The sequence below is a fragment of the Telmatherina bonti genome (genome assembly GCF_933228915.1).
Source record: "Telmatherina bonti genome assembly, chromosome: 2".
NCBI lineage: Eukaryota > Metazoa > Chordata > Actinopteri > Atheriniformes > Telmatherinidae > Telmatherina > Telmatherina bonti.
In genome coordinates this window covers 32,229,656-32,256,156 of record NC_136620.1, presented here as the reverse complement: position 1 = coordinate 32,256,156, position 26,501 = coordinate 32,229,656, and the positions used below count along the sequence as shown (strand labels likewise).

Here is a 26,501-nt window from a genome sequence, read left to right as displayed (position 1 = left end):
ACTTTTGACTTGTAGTGTGTGTATATATATATATATATATATATATATATCAACGCAATGTATAGAACCATTTGTCAATAAATGCACAACTTATTGAAACAGCAGAACAAAAACACAAATGCAGTGGAATTTCTGGGCGCTGAGACAAGTTATTTTACTAAATGCTGAAAGCAGAAAGATTTTTAAGAAAATAATAGCATCTATTTGTTTGTGAAGCTTATCTCGGGCATTGACACACAAACACACACACATATATGTTAGTACAAAATCTCTGTGGTATCAACTGCTTTGCAAAATTTAGTTGAAATAAATTTTGATCTGGGAAGAAAAAAAAAAATAAAAAAACTGAATCAACTAGACAACTCTAAGCCATTCCCTTTCTTGTGAGGAAACATCACAGAATATTTACATTTCTTAATTGCGTGAATAAATTGGTAACTTTCCTACCTAGTTTGTTGCAGCTTCTGGGCAATTTTTCCCTTTTCATTTTGACCTGCTTACCAATTTATAACACCAAAAAGAAGTATTCCACCCTGCCCTCTCCTTCTGATGAGCACCACCTGTTTTGTTTATAATTCCTGTGTATTTATTCCTCAGCCTCGTTTTACTACTATCTCAGTGATTCTCCGTTTGTGTTGTAGAAAAAGGAACCATCTGCTATTCAAGGTCCGTGCTTATCTGAACACAATCAAAGACACCTAACTTTCATTCCAGGACAAAATGCCAAAGGCAAAATCGTGAGTCATTTCTAAAGGACGGGTATATGCATACAGTTCTTGTGCTGACACTGGTGATCTGCAAAGTTCAGGTCACAGATACAAGCTGAGATAATATGTTCCAATGCTCCCACATGATACAGCATCCTGTTTCCTGCAGTCCTTTGTACAACAGTACTGTAAACTTGGCTGCACAAACACTCAGCAGCGTGATATTTCTTCTTAAATTTTTCTGATCTTTTGTAGAAAAAGTCTTTTTCACAGAATGAGGAAAACTAACAGAACGAGTTTTTTTTTCTTTTTTTGGGCGGGGGGGAACTACAGAGTGTGATCAGTTGTTGTCTCAAGACTCAGTGGGAAAAGTCAAGATTTATGGGTCAGACACTGCGGGGAGCTCTCTCCAGTTCATGGGTCCTGCGGTTGCGGCCTTTCTGCCTTTCTTGCAGGTGTTTCCACTTGGATGCCAGCCCCTGAGCATGCATGTGGTTGTGAGGGTGCACCGCAGCCTTCTGCTGATGGTGCATTTGCACTTGCTGCACAAGGTGAGCTTTCTGTCTCTTGTGCTTCCTCTCTCTTTTCCAAACCTGCTCACAAAAGTCATCCACACTATTCAGGGTTGGGTGATTGACCAAAGACAGAAAGTCTTTGTACCAAAGCCTTTGATTGGGTGCTTCTCTTAGTGAGGAAACATCGTGGGCTTGGATGTTCGCTGATGTTTCTTCATTACGATGTATAAGATCTTCCAACCGCTCCGTGTCAATGATTTCTAGGTTGACCTTTAAAACTGTCTGCATGAATCCATGTTCCACTGCCTGGCACATGTAGATGCCTGAATCCTTCTTGTGAAGAGTCCGGATCAGGAGGCCCTGGTCTGTGCGGATAAACCGCTCCTCTGATTTGATCTGCACAGTAACAGAATGAAAGACAAAGAGAAAAAGACAGGAAAGAAATTCAATGCAGCTCATCAAAATGAATCTATTATAATGTCACATTTGCCCAAGAATCTAATCAGCTGTGCTGCTCGCTGCCTTTTTTTTTAATGACATAAATTAATTTCACTTGAGTCAGTCATGGCATAAATATTGATCAAATATAATGCCATATAATTTAATGAAAGTCTCCTTATGACGAGGTATCATTTATCATTATTTTATCAGATTTAACTTCAAAGTTTTTCCAAGTCAGATTAGAAAAAAAAAAAAAAAAAAAAAAACAGGAAGTAGCTGAAGAAAGGTGGAGCCAAACCTCTTGTTTGTGGTCATCAGTGGACTGTTGATACTGCCAGTGTGTGAGTGCTCTTTGTGACTTGGGGCTGCATTCGAGGAAAGTGCTGCTGTTCTCCACACCATATACAGTCTTATCCAAGAAGGTGGTCTGTTCGCTTAGTTCGTCTATGGGTAAAAAAAACAAAAAGAAAAACTGTAATGTTTGTTTAAATAAAACTGTCCTTCTTTCCAGGCTGTTCTCCATATGTTCATAACCAAATGTAACAGAGTTGTGTGTTATTGTTGCGCTTGTCACCAGAGATGTGGAAGTGTGTTGTGCATATAACATGCTGGCTCTCAGCACTCTGTCACCATTGGTCGGTAATGTCACTGCCTGTGCTGGTGCCATGTTGAACATTTCTAGTCCCGATGTTTTGAAAATAACAGGAAGTTTTATTCTTTTGCCATTATGTGCTGTATATACTAACTCCAAAAGAAACAAAAAAATGTGAACCACAGGTTTTTCGATAATCAAATTTCTAAAGTTCACATCGCGTCAGATCCGGTTATTTAAATGATTCGATTACTAACAATTATCAAATTGTTAGCCATGTTCATTTGCTCATTATTTATCTTGTGAGCAAAGAATTAAAGACAACTCTCCTAAGATAGATTTTGCCATTTAATCTTTTCTGTTTCTCTGCTTTTCACAGTGACAAAAACCATCTTTAGCCTCCGAGCCCTTCCTGAAGGTCACTGCATTTTAAATCAATATATGTTGTTATTTCTACTCTGTTATTACACTTATTCTTTTGCAGACGAGTCATCCCATATAGGTAGTAAACTATATGCATCTGAATTTTTCCTCGAATTGGCAGGAATTTCAAGAAAAGTCCCCTTTGTTTCATTTTATTGAGGGAAAGAACCGTGTAATTAAGTGAGTGACTGCTTCAAACCACTGCTAGATTCCTAAATTCTGATCAAGGCTATTAACTGGCCAGTGGAGTGGAGGTCTTGGCGACAGAGAGAAAGCTGGAAGGAATCTTGGCCATGTTAATTAAAAGCCTTACAGAGACAGCCCTAAATTTCACACCACCAGAAAACACATAAAACTCGTACACAAAACTCTCTTTTCACTAACATCTCCCCGCTTTTGATCATGCCAAAGCCTAATCCTGCCTCGAGACCATTCAGTGACACATAAAATGATTTTTGCCTTATTAAAAGTGTAGAAAAAAAGTACCGTGGTGTTGCAGATCTGAGCACTGAGTCAGTGGGTCTCCATTCCTGATGTCTTGCCTTCTTGTTCTCCTGCAGAAAAAAACATAAAAAAAAAACAACTTCGTGAGTCAGCAAAGACACTAACTTTGCAGGTATGTGTGTGTGTGTGTGTGTGTGTGAAAGAGTGAAGACAGTTCGTGCAGGTGTGTTTGTGTGAGTGTGTAGGTGTGTATCTGAATGAGGTTTGGGTGTGCAGCAACAGTGAAGGCCAACATAAACGGATAAACGTTAAGCAGCATGTAGCTTAGCAGAAAGGCTTTAATTATAGGGTGTGTATGATAGAGGAATTAAAATCAATCAATCACATCAGCCTGTCTTTGTTTTTGCAGCAGATACTGAATAAACCGAGTCTGTTGTTTAGTGTCAAACATTACCATGAGGACGTCTATAAACAAAAACAGAAGCAACTATGGAGACACCAAAGCAAACTGGTTTCTGCCCGATTGCTTTCTGTGCCTCTCGCAACTGTTCAACAGCAGATATTATGGAAGGAGGGGGGGTTGCCAAATTCCAAATATTAGTAAGAAGTCTGGAAGCAATCTTATCAGTCTACAGGATGCTGGTTTGAACTGGTCAGGGATGGCAGGAAACATGAAACAGCAAACCTGCCATTAGCAAGCCTGATTAGCTTTAGTGTATAAAATGATAAGAAGTAAAAATACTTTATGAGGATGTAACAAGACAAGTGTTGACGTGGGCTTCACCTCTTAGCCATGGGGAAATATCTTGAGCATTCTGTGCCATCCCATGCACAGTAAGGGTCCCTTGCCAGGCAGCATTCTGCACAGGCCTTCCCATAAACCTCACACCGGTGCAGAGGCATCTGTGAAACACCAATGTCTGATCCAAGGTAAAGTTGTTGCTATGGAGAGAAAGTTATGGGATACTCGGTATTAGAAATATGATATATATTAGCAGGGAGAGTTTAGATTTTAGCATGGGTGTGTGGTGCTTTCTTTTGGCTGGGATCTCAAAAACAGACAGACAGAACCTTTCATACAGGTGCTCAGCGCCTCCCCTGTGTCAATTAGTTTGCTCTTTTTTTTCCCTCCCTGTCATTTAACATGACAAGCTGTGGCTGAAAAGTCAACAATTGAGATCTTTGTGTGATGACACAGCAGCTTATCTCAAAGTATTTAAATAGTGAACACAAACGTGTCTTTGTTCTGCCTCTTGCCTGAAGCAAGGTGTGTCACCTCTAAGGAAAAGCTTTTCTGGCAGGTGTTTTTAACACATATTTTCCATTGACATTGGATTAATTTGTTATTATCATATGCAAATTTCACACATCTATGTGTGCAATAAAAGCTGATGGGCATCGATTCAATTATTTGCGGAGGCACCCATAATGTTTTTATTGTTATCAATATTATTTTGACAGTTGTTTGCTGTGAACATTTAATTTTGGATGACGGGCAGGTGCTCCGGCTAATACCTGCTTAGTTGAAAGTTCCATTGCTGTAATGGCAACTGGTTCCTGAAAAATAAATCAAAACATTTTTAGGTCAAGCAAAACTTTCAGATTCTTTCATTCTCAAAGGAGCAACACAACTGAAAGACAAATAACTTACTCTAAAGACTGTCATCTCTTCTAAAAGGACTTCTTCTAAGTCATGCCAGGAGCCTCTTGGAATGGATACAACCTTTAGAATGGTTCCCATGTCTGGAACATAATGAAACAAAAGCTCACATTTTGTTCATTAATATCTATATCCCTCAGACAAACAGTCATTCTGGTAGCGTTCCCACTTATAAAGTTGTAGTAAATGAACATACCTGTTCCTATGAACATTACATCATATTGCCCATCTTCTGCTTCTACTTTATCAACCACCATCTGGGTGAACTGGTAGTCCACATCTGTCTTGACTATGATTGGTCGATTATTAATTGGGTAGATTGGGTTGAACATGGCTGGATGGCTTCTTGCAAAAGTTACAACTTCATCTGGAAGATCCTTAGTAGTGTCAAATCCACCGAACGTCTTGCTTGGGCACTGTGGAGGAATCATTTAATAATAGTTGTTGCATAATTCAACTGATTAAATGAAAAACATCCAAGATGACTTAACATTTTCAGTTGTATTTGAACACATTCCTATAAAGAGCTTTTAATACTCACTGTGCCAGGCCTTGGGTAAGGAACGCGTCCTTGAAAGGGAACCCACTGATAGTTGGGCCCATCCCTATGAGCATATGAACCAAGGAAGACTCTTCTGATGTCTGTCATGCTGTACATACATACCGCAGAACCTTTGAAGATGTTGCTAATTGGGGGAAAAAAATGGTCAAGATAAAGACAGGGCACAATCAAAATGCTAATAAAATATCAAAAGTCCCAACTCCCAATATCACAAGGTGGCCTGAAGTACCTGGAAGTGGTAAATACTCCATAGATAATTGGGTTCCTGGGATCTTTTGTGCTCATGAGAAAAACATCCTCTGAAAGCCAAACAGATGTATTACAGACATTCTTCACAAAAAAGAGAACCATTTCATATTTCAAAGATTGTGTGAGAGGAAACATGACCAGTAACTCACGTAATTCATCAAAATGAGTGTCTATTCCATTACTCCCAGGTACGGAGCAAATAAGCCGAGCTTTCAAAAAGGTAGTCCACTTATTGACCAGACTCCTATGGCCTCCCAGGTCGTTCTGTTGAAGAGATCCCAGTTTGACAGAATGGTTGTTTTAAAATAATGGCAACCTTTAAGGAAACAATACTTTTCAATGCAAGTATATGCAGATGACACAGTGATTTATCAGTGTCAGCGTTAAACAGCCAGCTCATCTTTATCAAAGATGCAGCTTGTGGTTTAGGGAGAAAATAGCTCAGTGCATGATACACCTCAGTTAGAGTATCATTTGACATATATACACACACACTTTTAATATGTACAGAATTTGCATAATGTAACAAATATACATATTTGGTTCATGATAGCATTTGTACATAAAATGAAGATTAGTTTGTAGTTATTAGTTATTAGATATGTAGTTATGTATTGTGCAATGGTTCATTAAACTAAACATTGAACAAGCCTATACTTGTGACACTGGTTATTTGCTCTTTTTAGATGTAACGCATATTCTTTTAGGGGACAAATGATATTTAGCCATCATATAGAAAGGAAATTTCCCTACTGCTTCATAGTGTGTTTTTTATATTGCAGCACACAGATGTACACATCACTGGCTCATAAAACAGTATTCCATTTGCACTGATTTATAATAGCAAAAATAAAAATATGAAAATATGCATCTGCCGCAAATTAATACCACATCTTGCATAATGAATAGCTTGTCTTTTGCCTTGTGCTGTGGATAGCACATTCCTGATTCGCTGGGTAATCAAGCTGTTAAGAAGAAGACGCAATTTGCAGCTAAAAAGGATGTTAAACAGGCCATCAGTTCTCCTTTTGGTTTACTGAACTCTCTGGATTAGGATTATGACATCTGATGCTAGGCCAGTGACTTAACATAAGCCTCTGGAGCTAAAGGGTGCACCCGATCCAGCAGAAGCCACTGCCTGGCATTGGGATAACAGTGCTGGCATTGACGCTGTCTTTGCCTCTCAGGTTTTGGTGACATTTAACGTTTCTCTCAGGTTCCTGTGTTTGGAGGTGATTGTGTGATACACAACAAAGCCTACCCTTCTTCAGGCTGAAAATAATCACAGATAAAAGCTCTTGAAAGCTGCCCTGATGAAAGTGACGTCGACACCAGTCAGTCATTTTGTGAAAGTGTGTGTGACTTTGTCTTTCTCTTTCACTGTATGCTTATTTTTTTTTTCTTCATGAGATGCCAGTCAGTGTGTCTGTGTGTACACGCACTTTGCAGAGTTGTCCAATGCGTGCGTATGTGGCTTTTCCTGCATGCTCTCCATCCATAGCGTTTTCTCTAAAGAACAGGTAGATTTTATCATCCTCTGGATTGTCACCCTCTGGAATCAGATGAACACCCACAAATCTTGGATCTGTAAGAAACAGATTTGACACACAAAAAACACATAAAACACATAAAAAATTAGTAGCAGATTCATCTATATATTTCTTTTATCTTTAATATTAAACAGATTTAAGTTGTAAGAAAGAGAGTAGAAAACAAATGTCTTCATTGTGAATCAGTGAAATCTGTCTCCAAGTCAGCCTCAAGGCTTAAACTAACTATATAATAGCAACTTTTCACACATACACAGAGCCTGGTGCAGAGCCTGTAATAATCACAGCTTATATTGAAACCTAAACTCCAGTGGAGACAGGCCAAAACATAAATAATGTGCTTCTTACAGTTTGTTTGGATTGTAATATCTAGAGCCATGTGTAGAAAGGCTAGAGTTTCTTGGGTGAAACAGGAGTGAAGTGAGATTCAATAATATACAGGAGCATGGAAAAAAATGAAGTGAACTCTTGGGAATTCTCTGGATTCATCTAAAAACCCCCAAAGAAGCATAGTCCGATCTTTATCCATGGTACAAATGAAGTGTGAGCAGAGTCTGTTTTAACTATACACGCGATATTATATTGTTCTTGCTAGTACTGACTACAACTATTTATTATAGTATCCAAGGGAACCTTTAGGATATGTGTTTTGTTAAGACAAATGTTTCTGAAAAATAACAGTAACAGTAACTATCGGTCAGAGCTGCAACAACCAACCTATAAATTAGATACCACTGAAACATTTTTGTTTAATAAATGGGATGCAAGCCCATTGTTTAGCTGGTCTCTGAAGAACTCCCTGAAGATCTGGTCAAGTCTTTAAAAAAGTTGAGTACAGCTTCAACACAAAAAAACCCTAAAAGTACAATCAGAATAGAGTGTTTTTCCTCCTCACTCACCGTTAAGCCACCTGGAGTCATGTTGCTCCGTCCTGATTGGGTGATGTTTGCCAAGGGTGCGAAAGATGGCAAAGTCTCGCCCCATGAAGTCAGCTGATGTTCCAGCATACAACTCCCCATCTGGCAGGGAGAGGAATAATTTGTACATGATGAGAAGACACGTTTCAAGCTTTTCTTTCTTTTTTTTTTAGGGGCTTAGCAGTACAGGTAGACTTGCAGTCCTGGGAGAACACAGAGTGACAGACATGAGGAACATCAGGAGTGTGAAATCAACATTAATGCAGAAAGCAGAACTGAGAGCTGTGTGGGGAGGCGATGGATGAATAGATGGTGGGTCGTATGCAGAGGGACAGAACAGAGGTGTGAGACAAGGGGAGTACATAATAATGCTGGTAAAAAAGGAGAGAGAAGGGAGAGGAGATGAGGGGTGATGGGCTGGAAAAATGGCCATCTGTCGGGTTAAACGGTGTGGTATAACACGATGTGAATGGTAATTTTCAAGGGTAGGAGAGAAACACAGCGCACTTATCTCTTTTTCATTTAAAAAAAAAAAAAAGGGACTGACACCAAAGGAAATGCAATAAATGCACTTAATTGAGGTTTCAAGTTGAAATAGAGTTTACGGTCCTGTCAATGAGGGGTTTTTAGTGTGTAAATACAAAGCAGGTCTACATGTAATGAATGACAGGAATGCCCAGTTCTGTTATTCACATTGACGCCACACTTTATATGGTGTAGCAATGAAAGAGCAAAGCACAGGTTGTTTCTGGCCTCATATGGATTTAATACACACAGGAGGACGGCACGCTGTTACCGGGTTTAAACTTACCAATTAGCTTGGATGCAGTTAGCAACTTGGGATCATAAGGACTCTTCCCTCTGCCATTTTCTACATGAGGCTCCAGTCTGAACACACTGTCCTGCAGAGGCAGAAAGCCACAAAAGCTTTTACATACCACCAAATATGAGGGTGCGCATTATTTTCAGGGGAGGAGAGTTTCGCAAGGAAAACAACAGTTTCCGTTGAAGTGGAGTTTTCTCTCACGGGCCCATTTCCCAGTCAGCATTTCATAGCATCCATGTTGTCATAATCCTTCACTACTTTATGAAAATGAGCATAGTTTTGGCCCAAATAATTATTTCAACGTTTTTGCTCAAAAATGAATGTGGCCAAATGTTTCACAACAATTCCCTGAAACAAGATTCAAAGAACATGACAACTTTTTGAGATGAACATATACAGAATACATGATGTTTAAACATTGTTTACATATATAGTATGGCAAATATGTGTGTATTCTTGATGAATATGTATTAAATGTAGATCTATCCACATAAAAGGAATCAGCAATGTGACCTCAGTACTATCATGAGTTACTCCTGAAATCATTATCTGAGGGACGTTTCTGCTTCTAATTATCTGTAAGCAAGCGTTTATCACATTAACACTTTAGGAGAAGTTCTCTGCTTTTTAGATTCAATTAACACCAAACACACACACAAGTCATAAACAAAAGTCCCTGTCTGATGGTTTAAAATCAGCCTAATTCTCATTTTGTTTCTTTCATTTTTTATCAAATAATTTTTCAGAAGGATAGTAAACTCACCCTCATCTATGAAGAAGTTTTACTATTAATATTTTACATTATAAAAAATGCGTAGCAGTTTTTATTTCCTTGGAGATGCATGCATGCAGTGGAAGTGTATGTTGTGATTTTACCTCCGGTTTCTTGCCCACCTCCAGGTAGGAGCACACAGGGTGGAAGGCTCCTGTCCCACACACATAGAAATGGGTTTGGTTGAATGGCAGCAGCACCTTTATGAAATTTGCACACTCTCTCTGGTGTAGCAAAGAAAGAGCAGAGACAGAAGACATGGTGAATTATTATATCTGTTACAGATGCAGCTTATTATTACAAAGTCATGCATGCAGAATGTGGTCGGGAATTATCATGTTGCATGAAAAAAGGAACGCACAAAAAGACAGAAAGACAATTGGCTAAACATTCTGTGTCAAAAGCATCTCCGCTGATGTGTGTGTGTGACCCAGGCTATGCACATGCATTTTATAGCATTGTCTGTTTTTTTTGTTGTTTTTTTTACTACAGAGCAAAATAAGAGAATGCAGAATCATATTTATTCAGTTCTGATTCTTTGGTTTAGTGTCTCACAGAGATTTCACAATAGACTTTGACTCATTTAATGATTTTATAAACAATATATGAAATTACAAAATTTGACTAAAATATACACTCAAACACTCTTCATTAAAAATACTTGAAATCTGATTTCACAGAGACTTTTAGTTTTTGGCAAACCACTGTATGTCTTTTCTTTCTTTCCTTTGTTTTCTCAGTATATCAGTCTATTTTGAAACACGGTTCTTTTACAATTCCACAGAGGATTGCCCACAATCCCCAGTTTTCGGAGTAATTTTTCTGAATATAATATTATGACCGCAGCAAGCACAGAATACATGATTTTCTGTTTTTCCCCCCTCAATGATGAATTTTCCTCCATCTCCACCTTGGCACAGATGGATGTTTTAGCTGTTTTCTTGTAACATTTTTCAATACTGGCTTCAGACATTTTACGCAAATGGGAGACACTATTTCTTATGCAGTTGTTGAGAAATCCATACAGAGGGAAATAAGACTGAAATAAGAAGAGATGTTGTCAGAAAAAATCAATCATAAATCTAGCACAAAATATGTATCCTTTGCCTTGCTCTGACACTACATGACAGATTTCTTTTGGTTTTTTTCAGCATGTGCCTAAACAGGCCTACCCTCTAACTGAAATGAATGTGTCATCTTATGTCCTCAACAGAAGAGAGAAAACAAACAAACAAACAAAAAACAGAATACTATCACAAATAATGTATGACCAAATTGATTTGGGTTACTGGGTCATCAGCAAATCTATGTTTGTGTAGTCTATTGTTGTCATTTAAACTGCTGTCCTTCACTGTTTTCAAATGTGGGTTAATTTATCTCAGGGTCAAACTTCGCTGTTGGGATCAATAATACACTATTGTGAATAAGTGTGTGAAATTTGCATTGATGCAGACAAGTCAACACAAATAACACTGCTAGTTTATTGTTTTTGTTTAGTGTTTTTAAGGTTTTTGTGGCCTTTATTGGACAGAAACTTGACAGGAAAGGGGGTCAGACAGAGTGGGAGATGACATGCAGCAAAGGGCCCCAGGGCAGGACTCAAACCTGGACTGGCTGCACTGTGGAGCTGTAGCCGCAACCAGCTGGGCTAAATGCTCCCCTGATGTAGCTGTTTTTAACTGTGTCATACTTAGCTGGGTTTTTACAAATTCCTAGCAAACTGTGTTGAAATACTTCCTAAATTACATCTCAGCTATGACACAAAAAGACCAGAGAAGAAGACATGAAAGGCAGCATCTTAGATGGACATAAGATGAACAAATTAATAATGTTAAAAATACGGTATGCAAATCTTAAAGCATATTGCTACAGTTTAGTGTCACTCTCCTGCTGATGTAGAGTCACACCATTCGTATCGATCTACCTCATTACTTCATCTAAGCTTGATTTCAAGGAGCATTAGTGGACACACACTCCATTTTTGTCTCCTCCTTGGTTTGAGTCTTACTCTCATCGAGCCATACAACAGACAGAACTCCCCTTAAGGTACCTCCTGCATCCATTTCATAATGTTTAAAGAAAAAAACTCAAAGGACTTTGCAGCACTTCTGACGTGCCACAGAAGAGCTGAAGGCCAGAGGCACTCTCCCTGTTCTGGTGAGTGAGCTGAGCCACAAACAGCACAGCGGATTTTAGATTTCAGTCCTTTGCCTTGGGCACTTTGGAAGATCAAATTCGTAGCACATCTTGTAGGGGGGCAGAGACAACCTCTCACTGTGTTTTCATGAGGTTTCACCACACCACTCTAACTGCTTTGAAACTGCACTTGGCCAGATGCAGCGATATGTGATGTGATGAAAGAGCTGAGGGAGGTAAAGATTCTCAAAAACTCTCAATCTTGTCAGCAATTTGTGATTGGTTTCATACCCAGCTTTAACTTCAGCTCAGTTAATGTTAATGGAATATTGTTGTCCTAAATAAATGAAACGCACAGGTTCCTGCATTTTGAATTTATATATGAAGATATGAGTAATGTGCAAATGTTGAAGATTATTATTTAGAGTGAGTTTGAAGTTTACAGTCCTGCAATGAAGACCAGTCACTAGCCCTGAGGTTAGTTTAGGACCATCTTAAAAAGAAAAAGACATTGCAGTCCAGTAACATGGGAACACTAATACCAATAATCTTCGTATATACAGAAGTGGCTATATTATGGCGATGATGTCATACTGCACTGTATGTTCAATTTTTCTATTTTCAGAGATTAAACAATACCTGGAGGCTTCCAGAGTTTTTATAGTCAAATGATGGTCTCACTAACTGTTGTGAGATCATGACGCTCATGACAATGTATTCTTCATAAAAACAGATTTTCATTAGAAGAAGATGCATATATGGAGTACAAGTAAATACACTGTGTATGGATTTGCTCTGAGAACTATAGATGTTGCACATTGCTCATAGTACAAGAGAAGAAAAGGCATTCAAAACATGTGTGGGAGTAAAGGGGTAAACAGCTGACACCCACTTGCAAGATGGATTGATTGAACTCTTACCGAGAGATCTTTTCCTGCCCACTTGCATTCATCTCTTCTGGTGGGAGAAGCCGGCCAAGAGATCTGCAATAAAAACAGAAGGTTTATTTTTTGTAGTAAATGTCCAGCTTTTTTTTTTAATAGAAAGTCAGAACAGAATCTTCCCCACCTATAATCAATATTACTGAGTCATTCAATAGGGCTGCAGCTTGTGTGCATGGATGTGTGTTTATGAGAGTTGACGGGGTCACAATGTGATTTGTTATCCACTTTGTTTCAGTTTACTACATTATTCATCCAGGTGTGCACAGAGCAGCTAACATGCTTGGAACAGCATGTGGTTGTGTGCGACAGCTCTGGCCTGAAATATAAATGAAGCACTTTTCTGTAGAAGCAGAAAAGAGGATCCCAAGATACCTGAGCTCGCGGCACTCTGGATGGAGATGAGCAGCTGGATAAGAAGTCGGTCAGAAATGCAAACAGACTAAAGGTTATGAATTTATAAAAACCATCAAACACACACAGTAAATCAAAAACTTTACCTGTGCATAGTCTTTGCTGATGTTCAGAAGGTTAAAAGAGAAGATGTGGTCCTTGGCTCCAACTACCAGTCTTCCTTTCTCTTCATCCAACAAGAAGGTATGGTAGGACGAACTGTTAGCAATGCCATCAAATGTCACTAGGTTGTTAGACTCCAACATCTCTGCATGGACAAATAGAAAGAAACATGGTAATCAGCACGCTTATCAAAAAGTCAGGATCTGTTACGTCTATGAAAAGCTAATGAAATCCATCAGGTCAATATTCATTAAAAGGCCAATATTAAAATTCAGACAGTTGTTTGTGTGACCACAAGCTCATTTTTTTTTCAGACATCATATTCCTCTGGCTCAATTTTAACAAAACAAATACTGTTCCCCTGTGGGTACATTTGACTACAAAAGTATTACAATTACTCCATTAAGTATTCATGTTTTTACCAAACAAATACATCCCATTTCTACTTTTAGTTTTTTTTTTTTTTTTTTACCCAGTGGGGGCTGGTTTTTCTGTAACAAATTGTTCTGATGACTAGAAACTGGAAGGCTTGGTTAAGCTAACAGTAGATGCAACGGAAAGTGGACTTGACAGCAGTGCAGGACTGAGAATCAATAGTCAGACTGTTGACATGTGGAGGTAAACTCAATTAAAGCAGCCAAGCAAAACTTAGTATTCTCACAGCAGAAGACTGTGGGGGATGTGGAATGTCATGCAGATTACTAATCTTTCATAGACTAAACTTCTACATTACGCTAAACCACATGAACCAGGACACTTGTTTTAGGCCACAGGTTATTTTTTAACTTTACACAATGGTTTGGCGAGGACTAGCAGAGTAATGGAACTGGTTTTCCTAGTCAACCGACTTCTCATATGTCTGAAAAGATGTACTGATCTCTAAAAGTGACATTCTGACATCAGTATAAGAACAGACTTTGTATAACATAAGCACACACACACACACATACACACGTCATTCTGGCATTTTGTTTACAACAACAAAAAAAAAAAGTTTTACCAAGATGTGACCTTCCAAGGAACATCAACACTCAAATGTCTAAAGTGATCTTTTCCTTTTTTCAGGAAAGAAAAAAGGGAACAAAAACGTAAAACAAATAATGCTCATGAATGTTTTAACGGGGAAGATGCTCCCTGCTCTGAAGTGTGTCACAGCCCAAGAGAGAGAGAGAGAACTGTAGGAAAAGATAGGAGGTAAGAATCCTGGCAAACAAGAGGGCATCACACTGACTGCTTTCACTCATTTATAAGCTTCTTCATTTTTTTAACACACAATCACGTCACAAAATAAGTCACAAATTTTGTGAAACAAACAAAATGGCAACATGTCAATGTCTTATCTTTATTCTGTCCATCTGTCCAGACGTTGCATTAACGGACAGAAAAGATGTATGAAAATATAATCTACGCTTGTTGTTCCTTTGTTCTGTTCTACCCTGATTTATGAATAATTTTAGGCAGAAACTCATCCCTGGATTGAGTGATCCACCCTTTTTTCTGATTGATGGCCTTAGCTTCAAACTTGGAGCTGCCAATTTTGAACAAAGCTTCATAATTCACCGTAATGCCTGTTGGAGGTCTCCACTTGATGACCAAAAGAAAAGATGTAATGCTAAGCCGTACAATGTATAAACTCTCTGCCCTGTTGTTCCTCTCAACAGGATCGGTAGCCATGGTAACATGGACACAAGTGTTGAGATGAAAAGCTGATTGCGATAAAAAATGCGTCATGCGCACATATCACTGAAAATATTCCAATCTGATCACACTCATTTGGATCAAAATTTCATTCGGATGGAGACGGGTTGGTTATACTGATTGCTGTTTCCACTGCATGAAAACATTTATTACAATGTCGGGTAGAAATTATTATTATTGTGCATGCCTGTTACATATGGTACTGTTCATTTTACTGAAAAGTTAAGTTTAATAGAAGACAAGATGAGATAAGAAAAAAAAGGAGTGATCGATGTGAAAAAAATACATTGCTTGAGATTTTACAAGTGTTTATAATTATTAATGGAAAGATTGCTTGAAATTGACAAGATTGCAACACATTAGCTAGAAGTAATCTGCTCTTTGCTTGCGCTTTCAAGCAAACCACAACCAAAAAAAGCAAAAAAAGTCAGATAATGATAAAATTGTACATTCGTCAACATGATTTATTCAGTTCAAACATGCTTTGCGTGTAAATGATCATTTTGTTTAGAATAATGGTACAGGTGTGACAGAGACTGTAAGCCAATTAAAGAGATTTTGTGCTCGCAAATGTGCCAAGAAGTATCCAGTACTGTTAGTGGGTTGTTTTTGTGTTTTTTTTAAATTTTTTTTTATTTAATGAACTTCAGTCTAATGGATTGGTAATTTCCTCTAAGATTAATAACAGATATCAGTCCAGTCGATAAGAATCTCAAAGTATTCCTTCCATCGCAACTCTAAATCCAAGTGCTTTAAGCAGCACTCTATTCCCACTAAAAACAATGTTGGCAAAGAATAGCTGGCCTCCTCTTGGGAATCTGACAGTTTGCCAGGATGCCTTGCAAGATGACTGAAAGTTATGTTTCATAGCATCCTCCTAAGCCAGAGTTTAACCTTCCATGAGTCCCTGACAAATGAATCCCTGTACCGGTCAGCTGCATCAAGGGGTTCACAAGCTAAGCAAGCTTTGAAGGGCTCATTCTTTAACTTCATGGTCACCTCAGGTGTCCACTGCTGAGTTCAGGGTTTGTTGTCATGAATAACTCATCTATCTTAAGTCCACAGCTCAGCGACTGAGGCCTGGAACATGTCTCATCCAGAGTCAGTGTTGATTAATCACCCATTCATACAACATCTGTACCTGCTTTCATGTATATTAGAGCACGGGGGGGGGGGTAAAGATAAGTGTTCCTTTGGGGGGGTTGGGGGGGCATATTTCTGAAAAACAAATTTTGTAGAAAAGCAAAAATACATATTTTTAAATTATCCAAATAATTCACACATTTCTAAGCACCTTTGTATGGTGAAAGATCACTATAAACATGTCAGGGAGGTACGCAACCTAAAATTCTGCTTCCTCAGGAATATTTATTGCTCGGATGCCATAATTCTTCTCCGCAATTTATCTCGTCAGCATTTAGTCACAAAACATGTGTGAGCTGCTTTTAATCTTAATAAAGAGAGTTTAGTTTATGTATAAACTCATGTGTGGTGGGATGATATCTGCCTTGCTACAAAGATGAGGAAACCGTGGCGGGGTAGGAGTGTGTGTATGGGGGAGTGTGGTGGAGCATAATTGTATGGAGGAGTGTGGTGGTGCATGTATGGTGGGGTATTGGGGAGTGTGTCAAATGTTAAGATGTGGATGTGTGTGTCTGTAGGTATGTGTGTGTTGGTGTATACCATGACGAAGGTAAGTATGTGTGAATGTACTGGTGAGTAAATAAGGTGTGTAAGTGGAATTTGCCAGTCCAGTGTCCACATGTGTATGTGTGATGTATATGTGTGTTTATGTATATGTATTTGCCCAGCAGATCACAGCATTCAGATTATCATTCTGCTTGCTTGAATGCTGGACAAGACAAAAAAAAAAAGATGATGAAACCCCACCCCCGACTACCCGTTGTTAATGTAGGGAAAGAGTGGGATGTTCCCACTGGACTATCACACTGTTGTAAGATAAATAACCCACTTAAAACACATTTCTAGATTTTGTATCTGTTCAGGCAAAAGCATTGTTTTAAATTAGAAATAAAACACAGGGAGGCAGATGTGATACTCCCTTTTAAAAAAAAAGAAGAAAAAAAAACAACACTAAACTGTTTTCAGGTTGAAACAGATCCATTTCACATCTTATTTACACACATGTACCCGCAACCACACAAAAACCACAATAGGTTGGTTTCCTTGTTTAAAATATTGTCTTGGGGATTTAGTTGGTTTTCTGCTTTGCTGATGAGGCAAGATTTAAACCTGGATTACTGCGTGACCAGCCCTCCAGCTGCCTGGCTCCCTGCTTCTTAGAACTTAACATTTAAATCAGAAGTAATAAGTCCTCCAGGATTTGAAGAATATTCTTGAACTCATAAACAAGATATGTCCAGTCTTTAGTTCCTCAGATATATAATGGGACTTGTTCCAGACCAGAAAGCTGGATAAGAAATGTAGTGGTGCTTTAATCTAAGCATACATTACACAATTCCAGCAATAAATAGTTCAGATTTTACAGTATTATCTAGCGTCATATGTCTCTATATTATATAAAAATTGTGCTAAACATGCTACCAATTACAAGCAGCTTTTCTATTTGCAATTTTGGAGAATATGAACTTGTTCACATGCCACACCCATTGTCTTCATAATTATAAGAAGCTAAAACTAATTAAAAAAAATTGTTGAAGGTATAATTGTGTTTCTGATCCATCAAAAGTGGACCAACTCTAAGCCCTATTACTATGCCTGCCTAATACATCTGACCCTTTTCCATCTGTTATGTGTGGAAGACAAAGATGAAGCCAGCCAAGCAATACTGCACCATTTATATAGTATCTCATTTCTGTCCATGTATTTGGATTTGTTGATTGTTCATGTATACATGTTCATGTACTAAATTTTTTAAAATTTATGTAATAGCAATAGATTTGAGTAGAATAAAACAAATATTTGATTACTGTTACTCTGTAGATATCTCAGAAACATGTCAATGGAAGAGCAGCAGTTATCTTTGGTCGAATATATTACTGATGCCACACTGAAACCAATCACCTTGTAATGCTTATAATTTCAGAATAAATACCTTACCAGCTGAAATTTCTTGAATAATTTGTTATCTCATCGCAGCAATGTCAAATCAAACTTAATTTTGCACATAAATAAGGACAATGGAGAGAAAATTCATGGCAAAGAAAAATAAACATTCAAATAACTCAAAGGAACTGAATGGTTTGGCAACAATGGAACAAAATCTTTTCTTTGTTGTGTGGAAACTCAAAAAATATCCCCATTTATCTTCAGCATTTTCTAGTTTGTTTGTGTAAAAGAAGATGCATGAAGCATTTTGTGAGGAAGCCATGAAAGTCAAGGCTTCCTCGACTGTAACAAGAGTGAAGATTACTCCTGACCCTAACAAGTTAAGGCTATCTTTTTAAGTGATTGCCTTTTTCTAAACTGCTTTTGTGTTGGCTTTTATAGTACCTTGACACAAATCATTTGGACCGGTGCATCAGGCTGAGTCTTTTGGCAAAACTAATATATATATATATATATATATATATATATATAATATTATTTTTATTTATATAATTTTTTAATGCAGTTGCCTTTTTTTTTTTTTTTTTTTTTTTAGTAAAATTGACACTTAAGAAGTATTTACCAATTTACAGTCCAAAATAATGGTCATATTTAGTGGTTGTATGATCTAAAAAAAATTGCCAATCACTTACAGCTACTATTGACAGGAACTTAATATTGTCTTAAATTTAAAAATTCTTTTAATTTTCGGTTTACCTTTCCTTTGTTTGTTGTTCAGTTAGGTCTGGAAATCTAAATCAAAAGTCAAGTGAAGCCCTCATATCCATAGTCTGGGTTAGGAAAACATTGAGGCCTGTCTCACTAAATACTCTGGCAACAGCAGAAATCTCCTTTGTCTAATTTGTTAGATTTATCATTTCTGGAACATCTGGAAAAGACACATATTATGTATTGTAAAATACATAATATAAATTGCATACAAAATAATCTATTAAAATAGTCTTAATGGTTCTCCAAAAAAAAAAGGTTGTCTAGGCACTTGTTTATAATTTAAATGGAACAAAACTGCAAACAGAAAAATACTGTGGTTTTATCATCAAAAGGTGTTTTGCAGCAGTGGGAATACTGTAAACACATGGTGAGGGATTCTAAGCATTGACAAGCCCCATTTCTGTGTGTGATAGAAATGAGAATAGCATCACCATATTTGCTCCTTAATATTTATATATACATCTGAGAAAAATTGTGTAGTCATGTCCATGGCAGCAGACCGTTCAAGAGACTTTTGCAAAGTTATTAAAAGATAAACATCTAGGGACCGATCCTCTTTGGGTATTGTCTGTGAACCCATCTGTGAGTGTTTATGAAGCCAGCTGTGTTGTATGTTATTGGAAAGAAACAGGATGTTTCCAAGTCACACAAGAAGGAGTAGCCTATACATGTCTGAACTGGTGTTCCCTCTGGAACGCAATAACAGGTGGGATATGGACACATAAAGCAACCTTTGTTTTGGTTCTGTTTAAACTGTAAAACACAACCAATATCCAGTGATTTTGCAAGAATTTTGGTTTAAAAATTAAATAAATGTTACACATGATGCGCACTACAACTTGAATGAGTTTGTTGTCTATTGCAGACAGTGTCATACCAGACAGGAAGAACAGACAGACACACAGGTGAGAGGGAAATGAGTGACTTGTAACAGGTGTCAGCTGCAGCCCCGCCTTATTTTCTAAATGTTGTGCTTCACCCTATAATCACAAAGCCCTCGCTAAATCCCTGTAAATATCTTTTTACACCAGCAGCCCCCAGTCTAAAGTTCTCTCACATAAAAATGCTTCATTTCTTTTTAAGTTGAGGGGGGGGGGGGGTGGTGATGACAAGAGACAAAGAAAGACAGAAAAAACAATAAGGGGGCAGATGGAATGGATGCAAAGAATCAACAGTCCCATGTGAGACTGGTAAGAATAAACTCTTTTACCCTACATTCTCTGTCTTCCTCTACTTCTCCTTCTCATCTGGAGGGCACTGGGAGTGTTGTCTAAGTGCTTCCAAAAAGAAGCAGCTATACTTCCTAAAAACAACCCACAATTGGCAGTGTTCCTTGTACTAGGAAACACTGGTGTATGGCCCAAGCGTTCATCGCTCACATGCCTTTGAAAATAATTAGACACTGACGAAACCAACATATTAAGGAGTCACTGATTCAACAAACCCTCAGGACAAAACACCACAGAAGATCGTTTTATTTCTTAAAAGTATAATATCTCCAAACACATCCTCTTCAAAAAAGAAGATAATTGGTCTCGTTTTTTTACTGTTAATAATAAAAGCAAGGTGGCTTCATTTAGATAATTTTAGTGGATTTTTTTTATGTGGTTATTTTTCCAAACATCTATCTATCCGTCCATCCATCCATCCATCCATTAATTTGACTGCCATTTATCTGGGGTTGCATCAGTGGCAGGTGCCAAAGCAGGAAAAGCCTATACTTTCCATTTCTTTCACCTCATCTGGAGATATCCTGAGGTGTTCCCAGGCCAGAGAGGAGATGTAATTCCTACAGTGCATCCTGGCTTTTACTTTGGTTTTCCTGCTCCCAAATGGAGAAACCCCCTACATGAGCTGCCACCATACTGCCATGGAGGGGTGTGTACATCCCAGTGATCTTAGGAACTATGTTGTCAGGGATTTTAAGCCTTTAGTAGAGTCCCTCATCACAAACAGATCTTTAGGGGAGGGACCAAACAAAGCACGGCTCAAAGAACTCCTACAATGCATCAAACATTGGACCCAAGTTGACTGGACAGGGCTCAGTGTGGCCTTCTGGAGCACTGAATGGAGGTGTGGCATGGAGGTGTGCAACTGGTGGCTGGGTCGTTGCCTATGGAACCTTGTTGGGCTCGGCCGAACGGAGGACATGGACCACCTGTAGGCTGACCACCTGTATGAGAGGCTGTAGGGGTCAGGTGCAATGTGAGCACTTTTCAAATATTTACCTTAATTTTTACTCACAAATAAACAGCCTTGTTAGGATTGCAATGGTTTTTCATTCATACCACAAATCTGTGTAACACATAGTGACAATCACACTGGAGAATATCTTCTCGCTTGCAGCCAGTATAGAAGATGTCTAGCCTTCCTGACATAATTATTCATTTGTAAAGCATAGAGAAAAATGTGGAATAAAGGCAAAACATTGCGAAACAAATCCTAAACATGCCTCAAGACAGCCAGAGCAGAATATTCAGGTCCTGAGAGAGTCACAGATCATCTAGCTCTATGAGTTTATGATATGCAGTTCTATCAGCATTCAGGACTTCTCAGAATGTACACTGAAGAAACCCTGACAAACCCACCTCCTCAGAAATTCTCAACATGCTTATAGATTAAAGGTCTTTTTGAAACATCTTCCTGAACCAGCTCTGTTTTAAAGGCATTTTACACTGCTGTGAAAACAAGAAAGAAATGACTGAATGTCTCATTGCTATAGAGGAATTATGTGGCCAGTGCGACTAAGTGGTTTTTAATGTAGTTTCATTTTTTCCTCCGAGAACTTGGTCTTTTTGGCTCCTGGATTTCGAAAATAAGCCTTTGGTTTAGCTGCAACTAATGTGTTTGACTGTATGTGTGTATTTGTGGATTGAATATGTGCTTTTTGTAGAAGTTGTTGGCTCTGCTAAAGAAACGGCTAGGCAAGTCAGAGAAAAAAGGTACTTTTGGCAGAAAACCCACAACCTATAGACTCAAGTACCTTCACTTTCTTCCCGTGCATGGCTAACAACATGTGGTCTGCTTCCCATGACCCATAAAACCCTATGAATCTCTACGCACTTCCCAAAGGACCCATTTATCCCATTTATCCAGAGGGTGTGAGTCAGTTTTGTAATCAATTTATGCCCAAGTATAACAAAGCTCGGAACATTTACAGTGTTTTATGGTGCTTCTGTGCACTGTAAGTCTGTGACCACCTACTCATGCATCGTCATTATCACTCAGTCACTCGGTTGTTGATACAGTTGAATTTTAGTCCATGTTTAGGTAGCCATGGGGTGTCTTTGTTATCTTTCCTCCAGCTTCATTGGCCCCATGCCCCTCGACCCTCACTTTCTAAGATCTGTTAGAGTTTTAAGGTTCAGCACTTCGAGTTCTGTGTGTTATGTGGTGGGGGTGGTTGAACAGGGACGTTGGTATGCATGTCTCAGTGAGTATGCGGTCGTGAAGGCTGTAAGGGTTCATACTGTGAAGGGAGAAAGCTGCTGCATAGGTTTAAGCTTTTGAAATAAACAATCCCCTGCTGTGTTCATGTGAGTCAAGTCTGTTGGAAAGTCAAAAACACGTATAAGTGTCTGCACACGTAGACGCCTTAATTTGAAGGAAAAAAAGATTTCCCCAGTATTCCATTTGACCTGTAGGGGTCAGAGTTCCTTCACCTCACAGTCCCATGTGTGACTGATCAGATGTTACCAACTCAGAGCTGGACATTTCAGACTGTCTAGGCATGCAGTGTCCTGTAATTCAGCTAAGTGAATCATCTGATTCCCTTTATGAGTACATGTCACATGGGTAATAAATAATTTATATGAAAATATAAATGATTCATAACTTAATATTCCCATGTTACATGCCTAATGGGATCTAGGTAGAAATTCTGTAGTATTATGCGAACGATGTTTCCACCACACTGCAGATATGAAAGTTATACCTGCTCAGGATATAACTGCTCAGTCAAGGATGCTGCCAAATATTGTTCCCAACAGCCAAAATCCAAATGAGGACTAATGGAAAAATCGAACGTAGAGATCGCAGCCAAATAACCAAGCTGGGCAGACTGCTACCTGAAGGCTTCCAATAGAGATATCAGTGTATGGGCGTGCTTCACCAAACTGACAGCATGTGGTTTCACATGACTGATACCCTCACAGGTATCATTTGCTATCTACAGATGGCCACATATTTAAGTGTACATGTGTGCCTCTGTGCGTACTTGTGTGTATAATTATGGATCCCCCTGTGCGTAGCGAGAAACATTTCACTTTGGTGCAGCCATCTGCTGAAACAGACCTGCACCATTCATCCTGGGCATAATTACCATGCAGGAGAGAATGGAGCAGAAAAATGACATTCAAGGAAATAAAAAGAGTGTAACAGAGAGAGAGGGGGGAATAAATGATGCTCAGCAAGCTGGAAGTCCATAAATGGAACTACTTTTCACTGCAAAACTGACAGCAGCAGTTTATCAATACAGAGACAGATAAAGAGCAAGAGGTAATTCATCCTGCTTTGTAATAAACCATTCAGCGGGCAAGAGATACTTTAGACTGGCATGTCTGGCATGTTCAGTTACTCAAGTCCATGAAACTGCTCTCTTCCTGAGATAATACGTGTAATTAACTATTCCAACTAATTCAGATTTATTAGTCCCAGAATAACTTTTAACACCTCCACAAGTTTTCCACAACTGAAGCACAACTTTTTTCCAGCCTCACTTGAATGTAATTGAGTATAAGTACCTATTACAACCTATATAAAGTTTCCCAGGGTCCAAAAAAACTCAAATGAAATGAAATGTCAACAATTCTTATAAAAAAAGGATTTAACAATAAGTCGGAGGCATAAACCTACAAGATGAGACTGATCCGTGAACAAGTATTCTATCAGTTGGAAATAAGTTTATATCATTCATATTTAGGAATATATAGGAACATATAAACAATGAATGGTGTAACTTTCTCCGTTATGATCACATCTATGACACATTATGTGTGGTTTAGGGTTTAAACATGTGTGAACTAAAAGTCCAGCTTAGATATCAACTTTAACTTTTACAAATTAAGAAGATGTCTCAGTGCAGAGAAAAGGAAAGTTCAAACTCACAAACACACCTTTATAAGAGAGTTTAAGCCGAGGGACGTTGGTTTTGGTCTGTTGAGCTCCGCTGATCTCCATGCTTATCAGAGTCACCCCACACAGCAGCATAATGCTGCCCCAGAGAAAACCCATGATTCTGGGGCAAAAAATGTCCAGAAAGGTCCTTTAAATAAACAACTCCTGTGCAAAAAAAATGTCTCAGACGTGGTTTAGCATAGGGAAAAAGCAGTAGTGTGAGAAATGGTCCTGTTGTCCAGTAACTATAATAAAAAATGCCGGTAGGTCAGTTCTGGCTGGCTCGCAGCAGGTATCACCAGTGCCAGATTAAAAACCCTTTCCTGTTCCAGAGGTCAAAAGCCAAAATTAGAGTCCAACTCAAGAGGAGACAGAACCTGCAAAGCAGAGTTGGGGGTTAGGAATCAACGTCTCTGCAAGCAAGTTTCCTACAGGTCAGATGTAAATATAATCAAACTACACACAAATGAGTTTGTCTCCATAGTAAATGCAAAGAGGAACTGGATATATCTGCCATATTTTTTGTTGTATTTTCTAACCAGCATGTAACTTTAGATAAACATCTATCCACATTATTTTCAGTCGCACCTTTAACTACGGAAAAGAAAACAGTCCAGATTGTTTCAGCTGTTCATCCCGTCTGCTTGGTAAGCACAATCCTTTCTGGCTGTGTTTCGATCTGTCTCTCTGGTTCTACTTAACACTTCTCTGAACTAGTTCAGCCCCACTTAGTGCAGCTCTACTCTGTCCCTACTGCACAAGGCACTCAGTGCAACTGAGAACAGCTGAGGCAGACAGCACAGGCAGAGCACGAGAGACGGTGGAAGAGGGAGAGCAAGAGAGAGAGAGAGACACGGCGAGAGAGAGGAATTGAGAAATATAGTTAGTGTGGTGTAGGCGGGAGAAAGAATGAGAGCAAGCAAAGAGAAAAGTGAGTGTTGTTGGAAAGAAAAGGTTAGGGCAAGTCAATAGGCAAGAAAGAGTGAAAAAGAAAAGAGCAGAATATCAAAGTGAAACATGTTGAAGAAACTGTTGGTTACTTTGCTTCGTTATTTTGCACGTTCTGTTAATATTAACAGTAAAGATGTATTGACTGTTTTTAAATTTTTTAAATATTGTCATAATCACTGACAACAATGAGACAGAAATACAAAATATAACAGAATATTTCTGTCTCTCTCTCTTATATATATATTCAGATGTAGCTGAATGTGTGTACAGTAAATTCAGCTCTGCCTGTGTATATACAATAAACAACGTAAAGTATGCTGCGGTCAAAGCGTTTGGTACTCGAGGTCACCGCTAGGACGCAGTAGCCTACACCGCGGGGACTCTCCACCTATAATATTGTATTTATGTGGCATTTCGGTAAAAAAAACAGTTTACTTATCTGTCACAAACTGTTTGGCACAAGTGTTTGTCTCTGTGCAGCGGGCAGAACAATTATAAAAATGCCGATATTGCGAACAAGGCCTGAGAGGTGCGTATCAAAATTATCTGCCGTAGTGTTTACCTCGATATCTTGTTCATGCTATTGTTCAATGAGCGCCTCTAGCATTTAAGTCAATATCACATCTCCCACCAACACGTTAAACCCGGGATGTACTTGCTTCTGACAACACGTTTGCGTGTACATCATGGCGCCCACTCATTCACTGCATACCTTTGGTAGATAGGCCACACACGTTGACGCAAGGTAACGGCTTCTCTCTGCTTCCATACTTGTGTGATGTAAAAGACCAGTAGTTAAGCTTAGCTGAGTCTGATGAAGAAGTTGTGAAAGTGACATTGCAAAGTTGCACATCTTATTTTGCAAGGAACTGTCTGGATTAATAAACCCATCTTGTCAGGCCCATCTGTCTGCTAGTTCCTAAAATGCTGTTATTTCCAAACGAAATCTAATTTTAAAGGCAAACCATCTGTGTTACAGATCAAAATGTTGCACATATCAAGCTGAATGTTTAAGTGATGAACATTATTTCCAAGGGTGATACGAAGTCAATTTGAATGTACATCAAATGTAAAAACACCATGACTTTGTACAAATGTCTGTTAAAGACAGATAATCTTTTTATGGCTCACAAAAGTTTAATCTGATATTCTGCAAATAAATTAACTCCAATATTTTCTGTTTAAGTACCAAAAAAACATAGTGAAGTCAGCCAAAAATGTTCCCTTTAACTCCAAGATGGATTGATAGAGCTTTTTCTGGTTACTCCATCATTGTCTGAAGGGGAGTTTCCTCTTTGAAACCATCCCAAATGAGATGTCAGTCTCATGCTAAACAGCAGAGCCTCCATGAGCTGATTTCTGCTCGTGGAGAATGATAATGACTCAAGTGGTAATGGTGTGGTTAAGACCTCTAACAGGCTGTGTCAATCTGGATAAAGAGCCATCAGACAGTGGGAGGAGAGCAGAACTAATCCTGTAGAAAAGGGATGGGCCTCACGGTTATGCTAATGTAAGCTAGCGCTTGAAGGTTTTAGTTTCTAATCAGAAAAGTCCATCGTAAACAAGGATGAGTACTGTGCTGTGTAGCATGGATGCACTGGGTCATTCATTTTTCCAAATTGCAGTAAATCTAAGCCCCATTATGATTTAATTGGGAATATTACTTTTAATTTTTACTTGGCAAA

The 26,501-nt window shown here is 38.6% G+C and overlaps 1 protein-coding gene and 1 long non-coding RNA gene across 2 annotated transcripts in view; one reads left to right on the top strand and one right to left on the bottom strand.

Moving 5' to 3' along the window:
- On the bottom strand, positions 1-24,610 carry sema3ab (sema domain, immunoglobulin domain (Ig), short basic domain, secreted, (semaphorin) 3Ab). The gene is made up of 17 exons (XM_079253215.1): positions 23,865-24,610; positions 13,236-13,396; positions 12,715-12,777; positions 9,763-9,882; positions 8,872-8,962; positions 8,043-8,162; positions 7,036-7,178; positions 5,743-5,857; positions 5,574-5,643; positions 5,324-5,468; positions 4,979-5,198; positions 4,774-4,865; positions 4,638-4,679; positions 3,907-4,064; positions 3,165-3,232; positions 1,962-2,107; positions 1-1,618 (listed from the first exon to the last, which is right to left on the bottom strand). The coding sequence occupies exons 1-17, from the start codon at positions 23,980-23,982 to the stop codon at positions 1,094-1,096; spliced, it is 2,397 nt and encodes a 798-aa protein (XP_079109341.1). The 5' UTR covers positions 23,983-24,610; the 3' UTR covers positions 1-1,093.
- LOC306765741 overlaps positions 24,219-26,501 on the top strand; it is a 33,120-nt gene continuing 30,837 nt past the window's right edge. The window contains exons 1-2 of the long non-coding RNA XR_013771577.1: positions 24,219-24,299; positions 24,448-24,512. This is a non-coding gene — a long non-coding RNA (uncharacterized lncRNA). The remainder of the gene's footprint in view (positions 24,300-24,447; positions 24,513-26,501) is intronic.